A 16,314-nucleotide genomic window follows, 5' to 3' on the forward strand; every position below is an offset into this window, starting at 1 on the left:
GTTTTGATTTCATCAGCAGGACAGCAAAGCAACGGAAATCGGAAGGGAAGATCAAAGGAAAACCAGAACGACAGAAGACGTTTCAGCGTAGAAATAGTGGAGTGGGTGGTGGTACGGTGTGGATCGAAATCGGAGTGGAGAGAAGTGAATTATGCTGGCGAGTCCGAGAGCACCACCAACAGTAACTGCCCAGCCGCAAGAGTTATGGGAATCAATGCTCCCAGGCCCACCCAGCCGCAACAACTTTGGATCCGCAGATCTGAGCCTGCACGGTCTCTTGGCATTCCCCTCCGGCAGCTCCATCACCATCGTTGACACCCGTTCCATGCAGTTACTCACCTCCTTCCCCATCCCTCCCCCGCCTTCATCCGTCGCTCCCTTCGTCACCGCCCTCCGCTGGTCACCCCTCCCTCTCAGCCGCCACCTTCTCTCCTCTGAGCCCTCCTCCAACCACCTCCTTCTCGCCGCCGGAGACCGGCAGGGCCGCATTGGGCTCCTAGATTTCCGCCTCAAGTCCGCCATCCTCTGGTTCGACACCGGCTCTAAACAAGGAGTCCAAGACTTGTGTTGGGTCCAGGCGCGCCCCGATTCATACCTTCTCGCTGCTATTAACGGACCGTCCACTCTCTCCCTCTACAACGCCTCCACCGGACGCTGCGTTTGGAAATACGACGCGTCTCCCGAGTACTTCTCCTGCATTCGCCGTGATCCCTTCGATTCGCGCCGCATCTGCGCCGTCGGACTCCGAGGCTTTCTGCTGTCTATCGTTCTCCTAGGAGACACCGACGATGCCGTAGTCATCAAGGAGCTTCAGATTACGACCGACTCAAGCGAATTTGTTAAGCTCGAGAGAGACGCTACATCCGGATCGTCCGCCTCTGCCGTCGTGTCGCCTGCGGCGGCGGCGTTTCCTACCTACGTTGCGAGGTTGGCGTTCTCCCAGCAGTGGAGGCACATTCTGTTCGTCACGTTTCCGAGGGAGTTAGTTGTGTTTGACTTGGAGTATGAGACGGTGGTTTTTTCCACCGCGTTGCCGCGGGGTTGCGGCAAGTTTCTGGACGTATTGCCTGATCCGAGTAACGAGTGGATCTACTGTGCTCATCGTGATGGCAAGCTCAGCACGTGGAGGAGGAAAACGTGAGCATTTTTCGTCTTCAATTAATTATTTACCTTTCCTCCGAACTCGGATGAGTATATATGTAAGTGAAATCACGCATTGGCAAAAACACTGATTAGTAAGTTTAGGTGTGTTGGTGGTAGCAAGAGAGTAACAGAAACGTGCTTTGGCAAGACGTATATACTGGCTATTCGTTTGAAATAAGATTGCAAATCTTGTTTTGCAAATTTTGTTTAACTTTGGTTGTTGTAAGTGTGAAGAATCCTTTATTCCATGTGTTTGAGATAACTGCATGGAGATGCTGCCATTTGTAATGATATTCTCCTTTTTTGAAGCTGTTCTTCCCTGTCCATGAGATCTGAAAGTGAGGTGGTCAAATGATCAGGGGTGATCATGAGATTTTGATGATAGCTTCCTTTATTGGCACTACATGCCTATTGTTTTTCTACTTGTAATTTTCTGTTTTAGTTTTCAGACTGGAATAAGTCTATTAATCATTGTTACAAGCAACTGTATATAATCAACTTTGATTTTAATCTCTATTTCCTTTTTTAACCGCTTCAGTAAAATATTGGGTTTGCTCTGTTATAAGAGGTTTGTGATCCTCAAATTTATAATCATCATTAGGGTTTGAAGAAATTTATGATATTTTTTATTTACGGCTTTTTTCCCTTTCTCTTGAGCTATTTTTCAGTTACTACCTAAGCTGTAAAACAGTTTTTCTTTTATAACTTTATCAAAATAGTGTTACATTTTTTTTTTCTGAAACTAAGATGCACTTATCTGCTTGTTGTCACAGTGGGGAACAGGCACATTCTATGTACTCATTGGAAGAGTTGATGCCCTCAGTCGGTACCTCTGTCCCTTCTCCTTCAATACTCTCTGTCGTTTTGTGCCAATCAGATTCGACATTTCAGAACATTGACAAGGATTATTCTGATGTACCTAGTTCTCCTTACCTTCGCGAGGATTTTGATAATCCTTTTGATTTTTGTTATGAGTCTAATATTGTTTCTAAGATACATTTGATCTCCATTTCTGATGATGGAAAAATTTGGAACTGGCTCTTGGCTGCTGAAGGGCTTGCAGACATCCAAAAGGAGGATAAGAAGTTAGATTTGGTCAATGATGACCATAAAGTATCACATCGTGGGGCCAACTCTAATACCTCAGCATCTTCTGTGGGTGGACGGGACCTACATGTAGGCAGACAATGGGAGGGTTGCAACAATAGTAGAAGCCATTTGCAGAGCTCAATCTCCGACCAGGAGGAATTTTCAATGAAGGCAAGTTCATACTTACAGACTTGCTTTGCTTTGTTATGTACAGTACATTGGTGATTGGTGGTTCATAACATGAAATGAAGTATTGAAGTTTCAAAATGTTAATAATAATGCGGCAGAAGTACTTTGTTATTCTGGACAAAGAGGGGATCAGCCAAAATTTATTGATTCTTGATATATTCTTATGTATCTGTAGTGATAATTTGTAGGTAAGCTTATTAGGCTGTTTAGTATTATAATATAATGATACACCCACTGCAACTTTGAAAGATTGTGAGGGAACAATTGTGTTTAGACAAGGTAAAATGCATGTATTTTACATTCCTCATTAGCTTTACACTTTTATGGGATAGAAAAGTTCTTATGGCTTCGTATTGTTGCTCAGACAATGACTCTTTCAAGGGAACCTTCATATCTGATGTGTCGATAGGTGTAGGCTTCCCCTCTTACACTGATGAGAAGTCTTTCTGAGGAGGATAACTTATTTTATTTTCCTTGCTATGCACCTTTCCTTCTCTCTCTAATTTTCCTTGTGTCTTGGTTGGAGTTTGTGTACTATAGGTCATATGCAAGAGCCATATCTAGTTGATGACATAGAGCTGAATTAGAGGAGTGATGATGTACTATATAGAATTTCTTACATTGAATACATATGTTAGGGATTGGAAGGTGTATGACAGAAAAAGGTTTAGGAGAGTAGGAGAAGGCCGAACGTTGGAGGAAGGAAGACCAAGCCGAACCGTGGGAAGCAGGGAGAGGCCAGACCGAACGGTGGAAGGCGGGCAAAGGTCAGGCCGAACGGTGGAAGACGGGGAGGAGTCGGGCCGAACGGTGGAGGACAGGGAGGAGTCGAGCCGAACAGCAGAAGGCAGTGAGAGCTCGAGCGGAGCGATGGGGAGCAGCGAAGACCATGAGCCGATCGGTTGAAGAGTGACTATCCTAACTGGGACAACAGTTAGGATAGGCGGGAAATATTTAGTAGTAATTACAGTAATTAGAGCTATATCCTAGGGAAATATTCAGTATAAGTTAATTACAATAATATATCCTAGGGAAATATTCAGTACAAGTTAATTACAGTAATATATCCTAGGAAAATATTCAGTATAAGTTAAATACAATAATTAGAGTTATACTCTAGGGAGATATTCAGTATAAGTTAATTATAGTAAATAGAATTATATTCTAGGAAAATATTTAATATAAATAAAGCCTAACGCTATGGTGGAAGGCATGCTTTTGATTATTGAGTTTGTTGACAGGCAACTATAGTCCAGTGAGGGAGGTTATGCTTCCAACTATCTTTATTACTTTTGTTTATTCCATTACCATCAATAAAAGAAATTCATTCAGTTACCTGTGAGAATTGAGTGTTATCTTTCTGCCTACTGCGATCGTGGTTAGTTACGTCACACAAAATTCTTCAGGTGTTTTGAACGGTCGTATGTAAAATGAAACTAAAAAAGAAATAAGAAAAGTTAGTGTACCCGATGCTGAAGGCTCTTTGGAATGTGAATGTATGGAGGATAACAGAATATAACATGCAGCCTTATCCTTGCATGTGCAGTAGCTGTTTCTGCATTCAAACCCATGAAAAGTAAAACTGAAGATGGATATATTGAAAACCCCTTTGATGATGTTGGATCTGCTACTAAAATGGTATAGGGTGGCTGGAGGTTTTAGGTGGTGTATATTTTATTAGGATACTAGTCAAACAACAGGGGATAATGTGTGAGATTAGATATCTCCACCAGTCTACCATAGCTTCCCTGACGATATTCTTGGAGGTAGTCTATCTAACTCCGTGGAGGAAGAAGCAGTTCTTTTTTTTGAGTTTAACCAGCTCCTGAAGTAGCTCAAGAAGTAACTTTTATGACCCATGGTTTTTTGAACATAAAATATGGTGATGCAATAGTTGTGATTTCCTTATGTTTGAACATTTGATTCTATTCTACTTAAATATCATTTAACAACATTTGATCGAGCAAATCTGTCAAGCATTGATGTTGATGAATCTGGGGAACAAAGCTGGAAAGAAATTCCAGTTCTTCAAATATTCCTATCACCTACTATATATGGTCTGGAAGATTTCTATTTAACAATAGAAGCTCGAGATTGAGTTTTCTTTTCAATTGGAGGATAACTAATGTAAGGCCGGTTCAATGATACTTATACACCAATTCTTGACTTTACACTCCTTTTGAGAAATGTTGGGGTTATTTTAGGTAATTGGAAGTTACCTACACTATATAGTCAAATTAGGTGTTCCGATGGGCTATAATAGCTGCACAATAGCCTAATATATTTTTATCTACATATCATATGCATGCAAAGAATAATAAAAAAAGTTTAAGTGTAGAAGACATTTGTTATGGGCTGTATTAAATTATGCATGTATTAATTATCAAATGTTGATACATGTGGGAAACAATAATGCAAGAATATGTTAGGAAAAAAGTTGTTTTATATACTTGTTATATAATTATGATATGAAATAACTATTTTTAAAACTTGGGCTAGTGGCCCAGTTTGTGAAGGGCTGAGTGGGTCTGGGTGAGCTAATTGTCGGTGTGCATCTGAATTGAATTGGTCTAAGTCCGGTGTTAGCCAAATTAGGTGTCACAATGGGCTATAATAGCTGCACCATAGCCTTATATATTTTTATTTACATATCATATGCATGCAGAAAATGATAAAAAAAAGTTGAAGTGTAGCAGACATTTATTATGAGCTGTATTAAATTATGTATGTATTAATTATGAAATATTGATACATACAAGAAACAATAATGCAAGAATATGGTAGGAAAAAGTTATATTTTATATATGTTTTCTTTTTATATAATTATGGATAAATGTTTAGCACAATAAATATGGTAGGAAAAAGTAGTGATATATTTTATATTTAGTACAATAAAAAAAATACAGTCTTAGTACAAAAATACAGTCTCAGTTATGAATTCCATTCCTAGGATATCCTTGTTTTTTTTGTTATCTCCAAAATTTCAACCTATTGTATTCTAGGGCAACTGTTCTGGATCAAGTTTGGGTACCACTGAGAAGTACATCAAACATGATAGGCAATTACAGTTCTATAATGACATCAGTGAACAATGGTACAGTACCTTCAATTTTGCATCTAGTTGAAGAGGAATCAATTTCTGCACCGAGTGGGACACACTGTAAATATTAATCTTGGTGCATAACTATTCTTCCCATTGTACTCTGTCTCCCAAGAAAATAAAGAAGCTATAGAAAGATGCAAAATATAATATTTGGTTAAATTGTAATTAAGTTCCTGTCATCATTTATCTTGCATGGAAGTAAACATTTCATTAGTGGAATCTTTTTGGGAGGGCGATAGTAGGGTCGAATTTTCCAAACCTATGGTTGGAGTTCTTATTGCTTGACTTATGACTTACATTTCGTGTATAATCTGAATCCCGACTTTTATTTGCTGATAAACAGCATCTAAGCGCGACATAACACCTATTTGAATTTCCTGTTTTGGTTTCAATACTGAGTTGACTAAATCTGCCAGGCTTCACTTTTTTTCTTATTTTCTAATGCAGATTAGCTTAGTTGGACAGCTTCAGCTTCTTTCCTCAACAGTGACTATGCTGGCAGTACCTACGCCTTCTCTTACAGCCACCCTGGCCCGTTAGTTTATCTTCCCACCAGTTTGTAAATTTGTTTGAAACTTTAAATATAGTGGTTATTATACATACATGTTTCCTGTGTTGATTAATAAAATAACGTTATGTGAAGGTGGAGGAAATAATCCAGCAGCAGCTGTTCCCCTGGTTGCTTTGGGAACCCAGAGTGGGACAATAGATGTTGTTGATGTTTCAGCCAATGCTGTTGCTTCAAGTTTATCTGTTCATAATGGTACTGTTAGGGGACTACGATGGTTGGGAAATTCCAGGCTGGTTTCATTTTCTTATACTCTGGTATAAATTCAGTACTTATGTCTGAACAGATTTTTCTTTATGTTAATTGCTGCATAGTTTCATTCTTTCTATTGTGGCTATTTATTTTTTTAATTATTTTTAGATCTTATCTCCCTGTGAGATAAGCTTAATGATTTGATCTTACTGCTTAATGCCTCCTTCAATTTAGAATTTCATAGAGGTTTTTTTGGTTGTTGACCAATTGTTATGCACATTCTTTTGGACTCAGGCTAATGAAAAATCTGGAGGATATATTAACAAGGTAGTTGTTACCTGCCTTCGAAGCGGCCTTAACAGGATGGTCCGAGTTATGCAAAAGCCAGAACGCACACCTATTAGAGCTTTGAGAACATCTTCATCTGGAAGGTGAAATCTCGAAGCTAAAATTTTGTTATTATTTACTTTGCTGTCTTCGCTGTTTAGTTTCTGAATCATCTTTTGCTTGCAAGCTTTTCTGTCCTATTTTATATCTTGTAATAATAATGTTGACAACTTTCTACTAGGAATATAGAATTTAGTAATTTTATAAACGATAGAGTTTGTATGGAACCATACTTTGTTGAGGCATAATATATGCTTCGTTTGTGTATCTCAGCTTTGAGATCTTAGTATATGTTACACCTCCCTGGCTGACTGCAAAATGGTGTCCTACAGAATGCTTTAATCCTTGCTGTTGATGGGGCTGTTGGGACTGGCTCAAAATTTATCTTTTGTTGCTCAAATGCTGATATCTTTGTTGGTGTTAGTGAACAGTTTTGGTGTTTAAATTTTTTTAAGAAAAGGTTTGCTTCATTTATGTCCTTTTTTGTTTTTCACATCCAGCATTTTGATTGATTGTAACTGGTTTGTGAAGATTTTCTATCCATCAAATATTCTAAAATTTCTGTTTGATAGCAAAAGAAACAAGTTCCCCCCACGCTCTCTCTTTTTGAAGGGGGGATCTATGCCAGAAGTATTAATTCAATTTTATCGAACTCTTGTACTAAATGTTTATATTTGCTTTCCATCCTGGATCTGTTATCTTTTTCCACCTTGTATTAATATATAGATTTGTGATTACATCATGGCTTTCAATAGTTGGATATCCTTATTATTTCAGGTATCTTCTAATTTTGTTTCGTGATGCACCTGTGGAAGTTTGGGCAATGACTAAAAATCCTCTCATGGTAAGTTGGTTTATGTACTTGAAGTCCCTGTGCTTTTGCTCTCTTCTAACCTGCTTTTTCCACCATTATCTCCCCTTCTTTTTCCAAGTTTTCCTTGACTGTTGTTCTATGGCACCTTTTTTCCTGTCTTTTACTGGAAATGTCTTTTTCCCCTTGATATATAAAGGAAAAATTTATTAAGAAGGAAGGGAGAGATAACAAAAGCTAGAGGTAAGAAATTATGATAATTATGCCAAGAAAGAGGATGGCTAAATCACAAAACATGTAAAACAGCTCATCAATCTCACTAAATATCTACAAAAGACCCATTCCCTAGAAAGACCATTAGCAAACACCAAGAAGCTAAGTAACACTCGAATGAACTTGATTGGAAACAATCGCCAAATAAAAAATCTAGCATTTCTTTCCAACCAGATACACCAAAAATCTGCAAATTGAAAACTTTGCCAACACCCTTTATCATCTGTATTACTTCCAAAGCCTCTTAAAATTAACTCAATGGAACTTCTGAAGATCCTTGGTGCAAACCTATTCACTGCTAAAAAACAAACAATTTATTCCATAGAATGGAAAAACTACTGAGCAACGCAAAAACAAATGAGTTATTTTCAGAATTTGACTGCATATAACACAATAATTAGGATTCCTGAATTTGAAGTAAGACATTGGTAATATTCCTGGAGATCTACATACCTTCTTGCAGATCTACATTTTCCTCCTAATATTCCTGTTATGAATGCACGCAGAACTTGGTTTTCATGAATTAATTTCCTGTTTCCTTTATTTCAAAGCCCTGCTTTTGGAGTGTTTTCCTTTTAAATTAGGAAGGTTAATTTGGACTCTTCCAAATTCTACATTTTCCTTTGTTCTTTATCTGTAGAATAGTTATATTCGTTGACACTACATTTTCTCTATCTAGATATTTATAATGCTTGCTCTATCTATGTAGCTTAGATCATTAGCTCTTCCATTTACTGTACTGGAATGGACTCTTCCAACAGTTTCACGTCCTTCTAAAGATCAAACATCTGGAACATCAGATGAAGCATCTAACCTCTCCAAAACTTCCTCTTCTGATTCCCGTAAGTTGTTTGCTTGAAGTTCCTAGATATTTATCAGCATAGCTGCTAATATAGAATTAATGATTCCTTTCTTTTTTGTCCATGCATGATTAAAGTAGCTTATGACTTATGAGTGATGTTGATTTCGTTCAGCAGAGGGTTCAAGTACTGAGGAATCTCAGGATGACGTGTCTGAAAGTTTTGCATTTGCTTTGGTGAATGGGGCACTTGGAGTTTTTGAAGTGCAAGGTCGAAGAATTCGTGATTTCAGGTGTGAACTTGTTCAATACCGAAAAAAAGTTTATTACTGCAGTGGTGTTGCTTTAAATGATATATGGGGCCGTTTATATGCATTGTTCATTATTTAATCATTGTCAAAGCACAGATAACTTTCCTTGTTTTGTCATTCTTTTTGGCAGGTCTTACTTATTAGTAGTTGATCTCTTTTATAATCTATTAATTTTTAGTGCTTTTTCTTTACTTCAGAATAGTAGTCATTAGTGTGCTATAGTGGGGTAGCGATGTCAAGGGGGGCTAGGCTGCTACATGATTCAAAGATCAAAGCGATTTTCAATAGCAGCCCTTGTGGAGGCAAAAGTTGTTTTTTGCACACTAGTGCTGCCATTTATATAAAAGTTTTGAAAACCCATTTTTAGCCATTAAACAATGTCAATAAGGTTTTTGGGGGTAGTCTATTGCTTTCTTGCGGTAAAAACTTTGTAGAATTTGAAACCCTTCTTCCTTGGCCATTCTTACAACTAGTTACCTCTATTTTGACGACCCTTTTTCCTTTACACTTCACAGACCTATTTTTTTACTGTGTTCAGCTCTTTCTTCTTTTCCAACTCATTTTTATAATTTTATCAATTTTCTTGTGTTCCTTTTCTATTAGTTAAACATAGTTTATCAGTTCTTTAAGTTTATTACTTTGTTCTTAGCTTGATGGTCATTGAGAGTGTAAATTGTGACGTGACTTATTATCTATCATAAATTTCTTTAATTTAGGGTTTTTCTTTTTGACTGTTTGTATTATAAGTATAAATTGTTGTATTATAAGTTAATAGTAAAATAGTGACAACCTGGTTTTGCTATCCCCGCCATAGTGTTTTAAGAGCTGGCCGGTATGCCTGTTTCTGGGATTGATAGATATGCAATCCGTCCTTTATGCTCGCGTTCTCTGATTAAGTAACATTTTCCACAGACCAAAATGGCCTTCTTCTTCATTTGTATCATCGGAGGGATTGATAACAGCAATGGCCTACCGTTCGCCTCATGTGGTATGCATCATTACTTCAGAATTCATTCTCTATATCTCTATTTAATTCAGTTTTGATATAAATTGAATGATGATTTTAACCAATTTAGTTTTACAGGTCATGGGAGACAGAACAGGGAGCATAAGATGGTGGGATGTGGTGACTGGACATTCTTCTGCGTTCAACACTCACAGAGAAGGAATCCGGCGAATCAGATTTTCACCTTTTGTTCCAGGGGACCACAGTCGGGGGCGAATTGCTGTTCTTTTTTATGATAATACTTTTTCTGTATTTGATTTGGTAAGATGGGAGTTCACATTTTTATTTCTGTTTTTATGGATCATTGGTGCAATTTAATTTTTCTTTCATGTTATATTTGGCATATATATTTGTACAGCTTATGCTTATGATTATTTAAATAGCTTTGGTTAACTTTTATGTAACATTGGTTTTTACGGGGGATCGAATACGGATAAACTTAATATTATTATGTGGCTTAAATATGTTTTTAGTTTCTAATAAATTACTGAATTCTTTTGTTGGTCCCAAAAATGTTATCTAAGTCACTTTATTTCATTATTTAAAGCGCTATTTAATATGCTTTAGGTAGAAAAAACAAAGTAAAAATTTTAAGGACTCAAGCAAAATCTAATAATTTATTAGGGCCAAAAAGCTTGCTGGTTTTCATTTTTCATCAATCTTATCTGGGGCAGAAAAAATAAAGGTTGGAAAAAAAAATTCCCTTTTCGGAATGCTGGAAACATATATTGTAATTGTTTGATCATAAATCTCAACATGTTTTTTTGCAGGATTCGCCAGACCCCTTGGCCAATTCACTTTTGCAACCCCAATTTCCTGGAACCCTTGTATTGGAACTAGATTGGTTGCCCTTGCGAACGGATAAGAATGATCCACTGGTATTGTGCATTGCTGGAGCAGATGGTAGCTTTCGTCTTGTTGAAATTAATGCGTAAGTGTCACAAATCACTCTCGGATAAGAAAATGAATTTCTTTGTATTATTGTTATTATTGCTATTATTTTTTTTATTATTACTATCATCAATGTAAACATAAGATTGGTGGTTGTCATGGTGTTCTAGTGACCTGTACTAACTTTTAGCAATTATGAAATCGTTCATCTTGACGTTTATAAATGTCTTGATCAAAAACTATGTTTAGATAAATGATGTGATGCCACCTACTTGTTGTATTTAAATTTGTCTGTATTCAATCTATCCATTTATGTTTTTGACTATGTAGGGAGACATATCTTGTAATTGCACGACAGGTGAGGGAGAGAAGTTAATCTAAGTCATATAATCACCCATGGATGGATAATTTTCAGTTAATCTAATCTTATCCTCCATTTTAAATATATAGCCTGGTATCCGTCCTCTGTGCATGCAATGTTTAAAATATTTGTGTTCACATGCAGTGCAACAGTGAGGGACATTTAGTTCATTATATTTCTAACCTTTTGGAGTTTTAGTATTCTTTTCAAGGTGAATGAATCACAGTATTTGTCATCATCCAGATGAGAGCTAATAATAGTTGTCCCAATTTCAGGGGTTTTAAAAATGGACTGACTGTGAATTACACGTCTTTTCCTGCAGAAATGATAAACGATCTGGTTATGCAGTCCACATCAGAAATACAAAGGAGAGATTCCGGTCAATGCCTATATGTTGTCCCATACTACTTCCTTCACCACATGCCCTGGTAGTGTACCGTAACTAAATTTACTAATTCTACAGAATGGACTAAAATATATTTTCTTTGCTACGAAAGTTCTATACCCAATACCCACAGTGAATGTCTGCATTTTATAGACAAAACACATTGTGAAGACTAGATTTCATGTGCAATGATGGATATGAGAAGTAGCATGAAAATATTAAAGAATGAAATGAAAATGATTTCCTAGAAATTTTTTTGAATTTCTCATCTCATGGAAATATGATATCTGTTTTCATTTAACATCAACGAATTTTCTTACTGGAAAAAAAATTTAAATTGCATATTCCACTTTCCTTGAACTTAAGTTAACCATAGCCCACGTTTAATCTGTCTGTATAATTTACTCAAATGGGTTTTCTTTTACTCTTCTTGCAATACTTATACAAATTTTACTAGTTTTGTACAAATTAGGATTGCATTGGTCATCAGCTCTTTGTGATTTATTTATAGTACTACATTTTAATATGTATTAATGTTGCTACAGGCGTTGCGCATGATCTTACAATTGGGTGTTAAACCTTCTTGGTTTAATACTTGTAGTACGACCATAGAAAAGAGGCCTCACTCACTTCCAGGAACTCCTACATCTACAGGGGATCTTCGCACATACATGATCAACATTCCACCTCTTGGCGACTCGGTGGTGCCAGAGATGCTTTTGAAAGTAATGGAACCATATAGAAAAGAAGGTATATATCTCTGTGGAGTTTAATAATGAAAACTATTCTGTTTGCCATTTTTATACTTTTTGTGTTTTAAAAAGTTACCAATATGTCCATTTCTGAAGGTTGCATTCTTGACGATGAGAGAGCAAAGTTCTATGCAAGTATTGTGGATAAAGGTTGTGCTGCAAGGTTTGCTTTCGCAGCTACTATATTTGGTGAATCCTCAGAAGCTCTGTTTTGGCTACAGTTGCCTCGTGCACTTAAACATTTCATGAACAAGTTATTGAGAAAGCATCCACCAAAAAATTCGACAGCGGCACCTATCTCTGATGTTGGTAATGAGACATCTCTACTATCTCGGATATCATCAAAAGGAAAACAGACAGAAGAAACAGGCAGAAATGTATTGGTATGATGTCTTACAGTTTCCTTTAAGTTTCTATCCTGTGATATATCTTGTAATGCCGCACGTTCCAATTGTTGAAAGTTGCTGTTAAAGTTGAGTGCCAGATTCTTTACCTGACTGTAGCTTTCTGGTTTGCAGAGTCGAGGACAACTACGGTTAATGGCTTTTGACAGAGAAGAGCTGTGGAAAACTGCTAGTGATCGAATTTCTTGGCATGAAAAATTAGAAGGTGAAGAGGCTATTCAGAAACGTATTCATGAGTGAGTAAATTCATCATTTCTTTTTATTGATTTCTTGAGAGTGTCAACATATGTCTTAGTGTGACATAATGTTAGAAGGTATTTTAGTTGTAGTCCAAATCCTTTGGTTTTTTAGGACTGCATAATTTGAAATTACAATATCCAGATATTGAATTTGTGGTCCTTCATTCCACAAATTGGTGTCTTGTTAACAGAAAAGGTACTGCTGTGATAGAAACCACTGAAGTTTCTTTTCTTTTACTATTTTCATGAGATTATACTCTAATTATAATACTTACTTTTTGGTGCTACCAGGCTTGTGTCTGTTGGAAACCTAGAAGCCGCAGTTAGTTTGTCACTTTCTACACCTCCAGAGAGCTCTTACTTCTATGTCAACGCTCTTCGAGCCGTTGCTCTCTCTTCTGCTGTCTCAAGGTCTCTTCATGAACTTGCAGTGAAGGTGAGTATAACTGTGGCATGCATGTGTTTAGACATCAAAATACAAATTCTGATTAGTATCCAAGAAAATATTTGATATATTCAGTGTATCATAACATCTGATGTATTTTTTAGGTTGTTGCAGCCAACATGGTGAGGGCTGACAGGTCACTCTCTGGCACGCATCTTCTATGCGCTGTTGGAAGATATCAAGAAGCATGTTCTCAGGTCAGGCTGCATTGATAATATTTTTTGTTTACTTTCCCTGTTTTTATAAATTCACCATCAAAGGGATACACATAATTTAAAAGGTCTCGAAGCTGGTTTCAGTTTGGAAATTTTACCAACTTGTAAACAACAGCCTGGTTGCTTGATGGTGTTACTTTTTGGTGATTTTCAAGGGAAATTTTAGTCATGAAAAAATAATTTTCTCCATTTAGATAATAACCAGATGCATGATAAATAATTGTATCTATCATTAAAAAAAATTATGGGAAAGAGCGGCTGCTGAATTTTAGTGTTAAGAAGTGAAACATCTTATTGTAAGGTTGTTCCTTTTCTGTGTGTACTATATGCTCTACTCAGTAGCACATCTGTCTGAATTCAGTGTAAAATAGTCAAAACAACAAATGGTTAAACTGTTAACATTTGAATGTAACAGACTTCCTTGCATTGCATTCTCTTTTAATATGAATAATTTCTGGAAAATCATATAATGTTTGTTTAAGATATCTTAATGGATGCTTTTCAAAGTTGATGGATCACATTAACGACTGAAATCTGCAGAGGCCAACTTTCTTTGCGGCAGGAGCTGCTAAGCATGGTTCCAACATTAATTAAGGGGTTTTCTATCTTGTACCTATAGACACGTGATAGGAAATAAAAAATACAAAACTGAATCTTTTGTCAAGAAAGGATTTTCATTTTATGAAAAATACAAAAAGATAGATCTATGAACTTAAAAAGTAAACTCTTATTATGGAAGTTCAACTGAGGAAGCTTTCTGAAAATAGATCTTAGTTAGAAATCCTGGATTTTTTGGAAAATTCAATGAATGCTTAGATAGCTTTTGCAAATTAAAAATTAATAGTCAGGTTATCTCTATAATGGGCTTGATTTTCTAAGAGAAATGCAATGCCATATCTTATGCAGCTACAAGATGCTGGGTGCTGGACTGATGCTGCAACCTTGGCCGCTAGGCACTTGAAGGGGTCAGATTATGGAAGGTTCTTACCTGTTCATAATAACATAATATTTGTTCACATTAACTTCAATATGGGACCAAGCATAACGTTGACTGACTGAATAACCTACAATCCACAGGCTAAATGACAAAATTATCAATAGATAAATTTTGCACTAGTATTTATGATATCATACATACATCTCTAAGTATTCTGTTGTCTAATTTCGGTAAAAATATGAATTCTCCCTCTAGGTTATTGATGACAGGCAAAAAAATTTCTAGAACCATTTTGAATTTTACAAAAAAATTAACTTTTACATTCCAGTGGCTGCTGACTCCCCCATTCATATTAAAAAAAGCATTTCAATTGAATATCATCATGACTAGAAGATCTTCCCTACGTTTTGTTATTCTTTCAGGGTGTTGCAAAGATGGGCCGGACACGTGCTGCACACTGAACATAATATCTGGAGGTACCAGCGCTTTTCTTTCTATAAATTTGACTTCTTGCTGGACTTTTCTGTTTTTGATCTCAAATGACCCGATGCAGGGCCCTAATTTTGTATGTTGCTGCTGGTGCACTGCAAGAGGCTTTGGCTGCTCTTCGTGAGGCTCAGCTGCCTGACACAGCTGCAATGTTTATCCTTGCATGTCGTGAAACACATGCAGAAATAGTTTCTAACCTTGGTATTCCTGCCGAAGAATCAAGTTCATCAGTCAAGGATGACCTACTGAACCTGCGCGCTTTAGATCCAGAGAATGAAGATGTCATTGCAGTTGATGAATATTTTGGACAATATCAAAGAAAATTGGTGCATCTATGCATGGATTCGCAGCCTTTCTCTGACTAAGTGTAGGAGGAGCTATCAAACTTGAGTGCTTTATGAAATGAATTCGATTTTCTCACTTATATTCATGGAAGAATTATTGGATTGATCAACTGTAGCCATGAAAAGAAGTATTGGGCTGATTCCCATTCCAGTACCACCTGGAGCCTGCATTTTGTGTCAAAGGATGGATATTATTGCCTATAATGTTGTAAAAAGTGTGTATAATTGCGAGAGGGATGGCATAGAGCGACAAGGAGTCTTGGAGGGAGGCGGATACCAGAGTCCCCTACGAAACACATTGCTATTAATTGCAGTTAAAATGATTTACCTGAACTTTTTACTTAAAAGTTGGAATTACACGGGGTAATTGGCCCCTTTTAGCTCTTACATATAAAATTTTGTAGGCAACAAATCATTAAATTGTATTTGTATTTGATTAATAGGAGACTCAAAGGGTTGCATCTGTATCTGCATGCAACGTGAAAATAGTATGTTAATTCTATTGTGTTGATTAATTGTTATACTCAATTTTCTACTGTGTTTGATGAGTTTACGTGCTTCTCTCATTTATTTTGCTTACCGACGCTGATATGCTACCAATGTTATGTTGCCTTTTGACAACAAAAGAAGTATATTATACTAATAAAGGATAAAGTATATATACGCTATTGCAAGAGGAGAGTTTTAGTTTGTTTAATTTAACAAGATTTTGTATAAATATGATAGGTTTACCGATTTGAAAAATCCAAAAGAAGCTGAGCTTGCATGATTATTTTTTTCTTCAGTTCAAACAGAAAGTCACGCATAAAAGAATCTCATATTTATTAGCATTAGTGGTTTTTATCACAAGTTATTTACAGAACTCTTCTGTTTTGTGCTCAGATTTACTACGCTGAAATAAGTTAAGAAAAAGTTAGAAAATAAAAGCATTAAAGAATGTAAAACACGCAAAACGAAATAGAATTGTAATCGTGTTATGCG

General features: G+C 36.5%; 1 protein-coding gene across 2 annotated transcripts; it reads left to right on the plus strand.

Moving 5' to 3' along the window:
• LOC124827205 (Transducin family protein / WD-40 repeat family protein) lies at positions 1-15,881 on the plus strand. Of its 2 annotated transcripts, none has more exons than XM_088105169.1 (20): positions 1-1,137; positions 1,917-2,403; positions 5,972-6,059; positions 6,168-6,349; positions 6,579-6,715; positions 7,449-7,515; positions 8,465-8,597; positions 8,730-8,847; positions 9,778-9,853; positions 9,950-10,132; positions 10,642-10,802; positions 11,446-11,551; positions 12,054-12,258; positions 12,357-12,643; positions 12,779-12,900; positions 13,195-13,339; positions 13,453-13,545; positions 14,470-14,543; positions 14,923-14,976; positions 15,054-15,881. In XM_088105169.1, the coding sequence occupies exons 1-20, from the start codon at positions 152-154 to the stop codon at positions 15,352-15,354; spliced, it is 4,005 nt and encodes a 1,334-aa protein (XP_087961295.1). In that variant the 5' UTR covers positions 1-151; the 3' UTR covers positions 15,355-15,881. The 2 variants fall into 2 exon arrangements, with proteins under 2 accessions (XP_087961295.1, XP_087961296.1); XM_088105170.1 differs by having other exon boundaries at positions 8,733-8,847.
• The last annotated feature ends 433 nt before the right edge of the window (positions 15,882-16,314 follow it).

Source organism: Vigna umbellata, chromosome 1 (genome assembly GCF_029865625.1).
Source record: "Vigna umbellata cultivar VRB3 chromosome 1, Vumbellata_1.0, whole genome shotgun sequence".
Classification (NCBI taxonomy): Eukaryota; Viridiplantae; Streptophyta; class Magnoliopsida; order Fabales; family Fabaceae; genus Vigna; species Vigna umbellata.